The sequence below is a fragment of the Rutidosis leptorrhynchoides genome, chromosome 7 (assembly GCF_046630445.1).
Source record: "Rutidosis leptorrhynchoides isolate AG116_Rl617_1_P2 chromosome 7, CSIRO_AGI_Rlap_v1, whole genome shotgun sequence".
NCBI classification, from domain to species: Eukaryota; Viridiplantae; Streptophyta; class Magnoliopsida; order Asterales; family Asteraceae; genus Rutidosis; species Rutidosis leptorrhynchoides.
Window position 1 is genome coordinate 342,121,577 of NC_092339.1, and position 10,924 is coordinate 342,132,500.

Below are 10,924 nucleotides of genomic sequence, written 5' to 3' on the forward strand. Positions count from 1 at the left end.
ACAATAACCATTTTAACAACAGGAGAGAAGGTCTCATCAAAGTAAATGTCGTCTCTTTGATTGTAACCCTTAGCTACAAGTCTAGATTTATATATATCAATTTCAACTGTAGACTTATATTTGATCCGATAAACCCACTCACATACTATTGGTTTTCTTCCTAAGGTCAAATCAGCAATAACCCAAGTGTTATTTCTATTTAAAGCTTCCATTTTCTTATTCATGGCTTCTACTCAGTTCTGATTCTGGACAGCCTCAATGAAAGACTTAGGCTTATGTCCTCTAATTAAACAAGTATCAAAATAATAGTTCTCTGAACCTAATTTTGAGTAGTTCAAGTATTTATTTAAATCAAATTTAGCTTTATCATTTAAAACATAATCATTAAACCTTTTAGGTAACACAGTTTGTCTACTTGATCTTCTTAATTGAGATTCAGAGTCAGTATTTGTTTCAGTATTAATGGTGCCCTCAGGGACAGCTTGTGTCACAATACTCTCAGCAATGGAAGTTACAGGTACACCATCACTCAGTGTCTCATTTGAGCTATCACTTTGTGAGACATGATTGCCTTCATCCTTAGTATTGTCTCTTCCTTCATCATTGGGACTTACAGTAACATTTTTATTTAAAACAGTTTTATTTTCATAGAAATCACAGTCATAAGAGTTAAAAAAGTTTACATTATTCAAATCATTTCAGTAAAAACAATTTTATAAATAGATTCAAGTTTGAAAGGAAAAATGTGTTCATAGAATTTAACATCTCTTGAAAAAATGAAAGATTTATCTTCCAAGAAAAATAGTTTATTACCTTTTTTAAAGTCATAATATCCCATGAAAACATATTTTAAAGACCTGCTAGAAAATTTATCATGATTATTTAATATGGTAGAAAAACAGAGACATCCAAAAGTTCTTAAATCGGAGAGATTTGGACTTTTCTTGTAAATCATTTCATAGGGACATTTTTCAGACAGAACTGAGGCGGGAAGCCTGTTAATGATATAAGTAGCAATTAGAACACACTCAGACCACAAATATTGAGGCATACCTCCTTGAAACATTAAAGACCTAGGAACATTTAACAAATGTCTATGCTTTATTTCAGCAATACCATTTTCTTGAGGAGTATATGCACAAGAAGTTTGATGAACAATACCTTTAAATGTAACAAAATTATTCATTTTATTGTTAGTGAAATCGATACCATTATCACTTCTAATATTGTTTATTGAAATGTCAAATTGATTTAATAGTAAATAATAAAAACTTTCAAAGTATTCAGAGACCTCTTCTTTTGACTTAAGTAGGTATGTCCATACAACTCTTGAATAATCATCAGCAATAGTTAAAAAATATTTGTATCCTTCTTAACTTTTAACTTTATAAGGTCCCCATGTGTCTAAGTGTATTAATTTACCAATACATATAGTTTTATGATAACTTAAAGGATAAGGCTCTCTGGTTTGTTTAGCCAGATGACATATGTCACAGGGATCATAGTTGTCAGTTTTGTTAAATCTAAGTTTCTCTCCTAAAACAGATAATACTTGATATGCAGGATGACCAAGTCTATTATGCCAAGTTTTTTGTTTAGATAAATCACGCACAGACATATTTGAACTAAACTGCTTACCATTTAAACAATCATCAAAAAAATATAAAGACCATCACATTCACTACCAGTCCCCATCAGTCTTTTTTAATTCAAATCCTGTATATAACATTTTTTAATATCAAAACTAACAACAAGATTACAGTCTTTAATTAACTTGTTGACAGATAGAAGACTCACACAGTACTGGGGTATAACAAGCACATCAGACAACACAATGTTATTAGAGAGTTTCAAATTTCCCATTTGTAAAATTTTTACAACAGTACCATTAGAGCGATTAACACTTAATTTTAAATTACTAACATCAATAACATTATCCAGTTTTTGAGAACTAGACACCATGTGTTGATTAGCCTCAGATTTAATGATCCAACCTTTTGATAAAGATTGTTTCATATGTAAACAATTTGGAGAAAAGATTTTGTTAAAATTTAAATTAAAGAAAACATTATTGTTTTGAAAACTACCTGTCATGTTGGCATTAGCATGATGGGTGACAGGTTTTTCATTTACAAGACTCAAGAGCTTCATGATCTGCTCACTTGTCAATGGTATAGATGAATTACCAGCATCAATTTTATCAGAAACACAGTTACTACTATTGAACCTAGGTGCACCTTGATTAAATGGTTTTTTAATATAGCCAGGTGGATATCTTATAAGTTCATAGCATCTATCAACAGTATGCCCAAGCATGTTATGATTTGTACACTTTAATGGTGGATTTTTATACTTTATTCTATTACCACTATTGTTTGTATTATTATTTTTGTTATAGTTATTAACAACAACATTACTAACAATATTTTTACTTGTAAATGCAGATGACTGATTTCTAAACATATAAGAAATGGATGAATGCATTCTGTGAGACTTATCCCTAGAAACGATAGAAAAAGCAACCTTAACATTAGGTACAGGATCAGATGTAAGTATTTGACTTATAATGGGTGTATACACATCATCTAAGCCCATTAAAAACTGCACGAGTTTTAAAGATTGACTATGATCTTGAAAAGATTGGTTAGCAGACACCATATCATCAATTTTATTCATATCATAAAACTCTCTCCACATAGCATTTAATTTTGTGATAATAATCAGATAAGGACTGACTAGCTTTATTATATGAATTGATATTTTGATATAGATTAAATGTAACAGATGCATCAATTTTCTCATAGGTTTTTTTAGTTCAAACCATACAGACTCTGCAGTTTTAGAGAAAATTTTCCCATTATAAACCTCTTCAGATAAAGATATTAAAATCCAAGTAAGCACAACAGAGTTACATCTATCCCATTAACCTAACAACACATCATCATCTTCATATGGAAACCTAGCACAAGAACCATCAATAAAACCAAGATTATTTTTAGTATGTAAAACAAGTTTCATAGCACAAGACCACACATTGTAATTATCGGTTCCTTTAAGTTTTTGTATAATGAGAGATGCACCAGAGGTGTCACTGGGATGAAGATATAATGGATCATGAAACTCAAGTTTGCTAATCTTAGTTACATTAACAGAAGAATCAGTATCAGACATATTTGCAGAGATAAACAAATAACAAAGACAAAGAAAAAACAAATAAGATCAGAAATCAATCAAAGAACGGAGTAAAATAAGTAGCATGCAGTCAAATAGAGCACATAAAACCACAACAAATCCACGGTTCAGACACCTGTAGAGTCAAGAAATAAGTTACAGAGTACTACAGAATTGACTACTAGTCAGGCAACCAGTATGTAACACCCTTTTTTTCAAAGTCACAGCGGAAGTCCTGTTTATAAAATATGACACGTAATATAAATGACACCTGTATTACATTACATTAATATCATATCAAATATTAAAAGTCCGTTACATATATAAAACCATGTGTTACGTTAAGCAAAGACACTAGCAACAAAAGACACGACATCATAGTTTCGACTTGTCAAACATATCATCCAGCATCCCATCTTCACCCTGGTATCTAACATGCAATCGTACTAAACCTGCAAGGGTGGAAATGTGGGGGATTAGTACAACTGCTAAGTGAATGGAACTATCTAACAGCTAAGCATACAATATCAAACATGCCAGGTCATCTATTGCAACATCCGTCAATAAACAACTAATAGCAACACAAGGATCGGCGGCTTGTACGGGCATGCGACTCGTAGTTGATCGGGCTACAGTCTATCGATAATCCTTCCTACTAGATTATATGTATAACCGCTCAGACGCAAAGCATACGTCCTTCTATGTTATACTGAACATCCGTAGGACTTGGACCCAACCTAGCCTGGCCTCGATTGACCTCGTGCGGACCCCACCTAGCCTAGCCTCAGTGGAATCCCCAGCTAGCCTGGCCTCACTGGTGCTCACAAAATAGTGCACAAAAATCACATACAACAGCATGGCAAACTATCTAGTGCATATGGGCATACAACGCTAACTATGCATGGCACTCAGCTATCAATAGTATAAACTAACAGTAGCATTACTTGCTACTCTATACTATAACTGAAGATAGTTCCACTCACCGATACCCGCAAACTCGGTAGTCTAATGTCACCAAGTCTTCTCCTCGTTTGTATCACCTGAGAACAAATCAAATACTGAACAAGTTAGTAAATCGCACCACATTTACTAACAATAATGCATTATTACATTATATATATATATACACCATATATATATACATATATATATATATATATATATATATATATATATATATATATACATATACATATATATACACACTAAACATATTGTAACATCCCGTTTTCCCGTACATAACTAAAGGTACATATTTAAACGTTAGTACGCTTATAACTCGTTCGTTTATGTGATGAAATGAAATAAAGTGTTAGTTGATGCGTACTATATATATATATATATATATATATATATATATATATATATATATATATATATATATATATATATATATATATATATATATATATATATATATATATATATTTGAGAATGTATGCATTTATAAGTATATGCATGAGTTTTGTTGGTGTTAAGTCATGTGAGGCTTAAAGGTGAAGTTTAGACGTATATATGAAGCGTGAATGAGGTGTACAAGTCGTATAAATCGATAGTTGGTTTTAAGTAGTCGAAATGGTCAGATGGCGGCCAATGTCGCGCCGCGGAGAAGAAGGTCGCGCCGCGACCTTTAACCGGAATCAAAATCAGGAGTCGATCAAACAGCTCGAACTTTTTAGTGAAATGCCGCGCCGCGGCATTTAGGAGTCATGCCGCGGCATTTGGGAGTCGCGCCGCTACCAAATGGACAAACTGGTTCCTGTTTCAGTTTTTTTAAAAGTGTGGTCCAAGGGTAATTTCGTATTTTTGCTTGTGGATCTGATTGAGACATTAAATATCAACCACATATCCATCTTTATTCATTTCTTTTCTCTTTTCTTTCTTCATTTTGCTCTCAAACTAAAAACCCACTTAGATTCAAACTAAGATTTGAAGGTGAAGAATTGTGAATCGATCTTAGGAGCAAGAAGTAATATTGTTCTCCTCGTTCTTAGCTACGAGTAGATAGTGTTGGTAAGTCTTAACTCCCCGTTTTGAGTTTTAGTTAATTTATGGCTAGAGTTTGGTCATTTGAGACTTTTAAGACCCATTTGGGGGTTTAATGGGTGAATTTGGGTTAATTTGATGTAAGGAAAACCAAATGGAATTAATCTAGGGTTTGGTCATGTAATTAGGATTTTGTAAGTGTTGATTGTGTTGTTAGTCACTAATACACTTGTAAAATGATGAAAGGTTGTTAATGAGTTCAGTTTGACCAAAACTTGTATGTATAAGTATTAAAATGGGTCAAATGGGTAATTGTTGACCTAGTTGGGTGAGATGGGTATGAAATGCCCATAAATTGTGTTAGTTGGTGTTAGTAGACTCTAATCACTAGCTTCTAGTGATTTATGACGAGTCATGGCCATTAATGGGCTGTTTTGGTGTATGTGAGTCATTTAATGCTTTAGGCCATTAAATGCTCAAGTGTTAAGTGTTGGTGGTTATTCCACTAGATTGTATGTTAAATAAATGCACAATGTGATAGGTGCATTACATTGAAGGTTGCGAGCTTGATTCCTAGTTCACCAAAGGCGATAAGGTGAGTGGAATAATTATGCGTGTACGTATATAATGTATTTATTTGTGTAGCGTGGAATGTGGAATTGTTGCGGTGTTCAAGACCCCACTATCTATGTAATCAGTGGAATTGTCGCGGTGTTCAAGACACCACTCATTGATTTGATTGACATGTGGAATAGTCGCGGTGTTTAAGACAACACATTGTCATGGGAGTGGAATTGTCGCGGTGTTCAAGACACCACTCATTTGGTTGATTGACATGTGGAATTGTCGCAGAGTTCAAGACACCACATTATCATGGGGGTGAGTTAGTCGCGGTGTTTAAGACATCACCCGGGGGATTAGTGATTACGCGGTGTTAAGTAACACTAATGGATGTTACGAACTCTGATGGTCTTTCAAGTACCGTTCCCATGTACGATTGGTTAACCATGGTTGTGTGAGTTTGTATTTTAGCATATTTAATTGTGAACTATATGCTATTGTTGTTGCTAGATTATTGTGAATTGCTGATAGTAGTTTTATGCATGATGTTTGCATGGTTGTCGAATTGCTAGCTTGTATGCGGTATTGTGTAAGTGATTGTAAGTAAGTAGGTTATATATGCATATGTGTAATTATTGCATTCACTAAGCGTTAGCTTACCCCTCTCGTTGTTTATCTTTTTAGATGCAGGTGCGGACAAAGGGAAGGGGGTTGTTGGATACTAGTTTTCCCATGTGGAATTTGTGTTGAAGCTTTTGAAGTCGACCTAGCGTTTTGGGTAGTTTAGCCCCAAACCATGCTCGGGTGTAGTTTGGATTAAAACTATCATTTTTAAATGGGTCGAACTTGTATTACATTTAATTAATGGCCTTCGTGCCTATTGTAAACATTTAACTTGTTCCATGTTTTAATGGGTCGTATGGAATGGTTTACATTATTTGAATGCCGCGTAAATGCTTAATTATTTTAAATTTTTTTTTACTCGTGTTAAATACATGTTGGGTTGTTTCAAGTGGTATCATAGCATGGTCTAAGGGATTTAGGCGACTTGAGATAGGTGCCTAGACTTAGACTTTATTGTGTGTGCGCTTTATGCGGGACTTGTAGGAGATGGGTCGGACCGAGTTTGGTTAGTGCATAGGTTTATGTGAATTAACCTTGCGCTATTTGGTTTGTGTTGTATTTGAATTCCATTAAGCGAGATAGACGTTGTACTAGCAAGTTAATGCAAGATGCTCGCATAACAATGACTAGCTACCATTGTTACGGGTGCAAATCATGTCAAACAAGCGATGTACGACAATTGTTGAGCAAGATGGGGCGGTAAGGTGTATATGTGCATATATATATGTTATGTCTTTTCGTTTTGATGTTTAACCTCTTCCGTTTTAAAGAATGAAGATGAGAAACGGACACGACACCGATAATGGGGGCACGAGCGAGGACCCCGAGTTCACGGCCAAGGTTGAGGCCATTTTGAAAAGTCACCATACGTCTTTCCTAGAAGATATTAAGAAGATGTTTCTAGATACGATTGACGAGCAATTAGTCAATGTAGTAAAGGAAAAAATTAAGGTTGTCCTTCAAGAGGATAACGTTGGAAAGCGAGACTTTTTCTATAAGAACTTCAAAGATGCTCAACCTCCTACTTTTGAGGGTGAACAGGATCCACTTAAGAGTGCCCGATGGATCTCCGATATGGAGGGGGCTTTTCGTACTTGTGAATGCCCTCTCGATAAGAAGACGAGGTACGGTTGTAGCATGTTGAGAGGTGATGATAAGTTCTGGTGGGACGCGAAAATCCAACTTTATGGCGAAGAATAATGTATGGATTTTACTTGGGATGAGTTCAAGGCGGAGTTTTTCCAAGAGTACCGAACTTCGGCCGATCTTACTGGACTTAAGGACGAGTTGCGTTACTTGAGGCAAGGGTCGATGGATTTGAACACTCTTAAACCCGTTTTCTTTTCGAAGACCCAATTTTGCCCGGAGTATGTCGGGAATGATAAAATGTTGAAGGAAGAATTCTATCTAATCTTGAACGACAACTATCAAGAGAAGATTAGTGTGAATGTGGTGAAAAGTTTTGATGAGTTGTTCGATATGGCCAAAGGTTTTGAGTCGCTCATCTTGAGAAAGAGTGGCTTTGCTTTTGGCAAAAGGAAGTTTGAAGCTACTAGTCACTCGAACAAGAAGAGTAAAGGTGCAATCGAGAGTGTTGGTAGTGTGAAGAAGGGTGCTTCCGGATCTTTTCCTTATTCTAGTCACAATTGTGGGCGAAAGGGGCATATGGCCCGTGATTGCACCAAATCATCTACTACAACCAAAATCACTTGTTATAATTGTGGTAAAGAAGGGCACCGAAGGACGGAGTGTCCCGATTTGAATAATGATCATGATAAGACGTTGGAGAAGGTGGCGGGTACGGCTAAGGGGCGAAATTATTTGATGACCAATGATGAGGCCAAGCAATCCAATGAAGTTGTCTCAGGTACTTTAATGGTTAACTCTAATCCGGCAAGGATATTATTTGATAGCGGTGCTAATTTGTCTTTTGTGTCGCCTCGATTTGTGTCTAAGCTTAACAAACCGCTAGCTAAGTTAAGTCATCTGGTAGAAGTCGAAATAGCAGATGGCAAGACGGTGCTAGGGGTTGATGTGTGTTAGGATTGTAATGTTGTGTTTGGTACCGAAATGTTTAAAATTGATCTCATTCCGATGACTTTGGGTGAGTTTGATATTGTTGTGGGTATGGATTGGCTCGATCGTTATAGAGCCGATATTGCATGCCATGATAAGTTCATTCGTATGAAGATACCAAGTGGGGGAGAGTTGATTATTCATGGCGATAAATGAAGAAGACTCGTACCATTATGCACTTATGCACGGGCAAGACGTTTTCTTAAGAGTGGTGGTATGTTTTTTCTTGCCCATGTAGTTGATACTCGTGATGAGCTACCACCCATTCGTGAAATTCCGGTGGTTAATGAATTTGAAGATGTTTTTCCGGATGAGTTACCGGGTGTTCCGGCGGAAAGACAAGTTGAATTTCGCATTGAGTTGGTTCCGGGAGCTACTCCCATTGCTAAAACTCTTTATCGTTTAGCGCCGACAGAAATGCAAGAATTGTTAAATCAAACCCAAGAGTTGCTTGAAAAGGGTTTCATTCGACCGAGTTCCTCGCCATGGGGTGCTCCGATTTTGTTTGTGAAAAAGAAAGATGGTAGCATGCGGATGTACATCGATTATCGGGAGTTGAATAAAGTGACGATCAAGAATCGTTGTCCATTGCCTCGGATTGACGATTTGTTTGACCAACTCCAAGGTGCAACGTATTTTTCTAAGATTGACTTACAGTCCGGCTATCACTAAGTGCGGGTCCGTGAGGAAGATATCGAGAAGACGGCTTTCCGAACTCGTTACGGGCATTTTGAATTTGTAGTTATGCCTTTTGGTCTTACGAATGCACCGGCGGCATTCATGGATCTTATGAACCGAGTGTGCCAACCTATGTTGGACAAGTCGGTAATTGTGTTCATTGACGACATACTTGTTTATTCTAAGAGTATGAAGGAACATGAACACCATTTGCGTGAAGTGTTGAAGACGTTGCGGAAGGAGAAGTTGTATGCAAAATTCTCCAAATGTGAATTTTGGCTAAGGGAAGTGCAATTCCTTGGTCATATTGTGAATAAAGAAGGTATTCAAGTAGATCCAGGGAAGATAGAGACGGTGAAGAGTTGGGGAAAACCGACCACGCCTACGAAAATTCGAAGTTTTCTCGAATTGGCCGGTTATTATCGTCCGTTTATCCAAGACTTTTCTAAGATTGCTTCTCCTTTGACGAAGTTGACGAGGAAGAACATGAGGTTTAATTGGGAAAATGAGCAAGAAATTGCTTTCCAATTGTTAAAGGAAAAATTGTGTCAAGCTCCGGTGTTGGTATTACCGAAGGGAATCGAAGATATGACGGTTTATTGTGATGCCTCATTGAATGGAATCGGGTGTGTTCTAATGCAAAGAGGCAAAGTCATCGCTTACGCCTCTCGACAATTATAGGAACACGAAAAGAGATACCTGACTCATGATCTTGAATTGGTGACGGTGGTACATGCGTTGAAAATTTGGTGCCACTACTTGTATGGTGTCAAGTGTACGATTTATTCGGATCATAAGAGTTTGAAACATCTCTTTAATCAATGAGATTTGAATTATCGTCAACGTAGGTGGATGGATGTGGCAAAGGATTATGATTGTGAGATACTTTATCATCCGGGTAAGGCGAACGTGGTCGCGGATACGTTAAGTCGAAAGATTCAACATCCGGCAATACGAGTAGGATCGTTACGCATGATTATTACTAACGATTTTCTTGTGAAGCTCGGTGACATTCAAATTGAAGCTTTTGTTAATAACAAGCATGAGGAACGAATCGTGGGGCAAACGCAGTCCATTACCTTAGGCCCGCATGGTTTGTTGTCTTTTCAAGGTAGAGTGTGGGTACCTAAGATGGGCAATTATCAAAAGGTGCTACTTGATGAAGCACATAAGTCAAAATATTCCATTCATCCAGGTGCAACAAAGATGTACTATGATTTAAAGAAAGAGTATTGGTGGCCCGGTATGAAACGTGATGTTGTTAAGTATGTTGAACAATGCATCACGTGTTTGCAAGTTAAAGCCGAACACCAAAAGCCGTATGGTAAGCTACAACCCTTTGATGTTCCAAAGTGGAAATGGGAGCACATTACCATGGACTTCATTACCAAGTTACCAAGGACATCGAGAACCCAATTTGATACGATTTGGGTGATAGTAGATCGATTGACTAGAGTGCCTTGTTTCTTCCCATTCGAGAAATGATATCGTCGGAGACTTTGTCCAAGTTATTTATCAAGGAGGTGATATCGAGACATGGGGTTCCTATATCTATTGTTTCGGATCGAGATACTCGTTTCACGTCTCGGTTTTGGAATAAGTTTCATGAAGATATGGGTACTCAATTGAAGATGAGCACGACGTATCATCCTCAAACGGACGGTCAAACCGAACGTACGAATCAAACATTGGAGGTTATGTTAAGGGCGTGTGTTATTGATTTTGGTGGTAGTTGGGATGAGCACTTACCATTGGTGGAATTCTCGTACAACAATAGTTACCACACTAGTATTGGAATGCCACCTTATGAGATGCTTTATGGGCGTAG

The 10,924-nt window shown here is 36.8% G+C and overlaps 1 protein-coding gene across 1 annotated transcript; it reads right to left on the bottom strand.

The window, feature by feature from the left end:
* Positions 1-233: 233 nt before the first annotated feature.
* LOC139860360 (uncharacterized) lies at positions 234-3,171 on the bottom strand. The gene is made up of 6 exons (XM_071849125.1): positions 2,928-3,171; positions 2,088-2,867; positions 1,798-1,994; positions 1,495-1,630; positions 1,054-1,161; positions 234-595 (listed from the first exon to the last, which is right to left on the bottom strand). Exons 1-6 carry the CDS (start codon positions 3,169-3,171, stop codon positions 234-236), a joined length of 1,827 nt encoding a protein of 608 aa, XP_071705226.1.
* Positions 3,172-10,924: the final 7,753 nt, after the last annotated feature.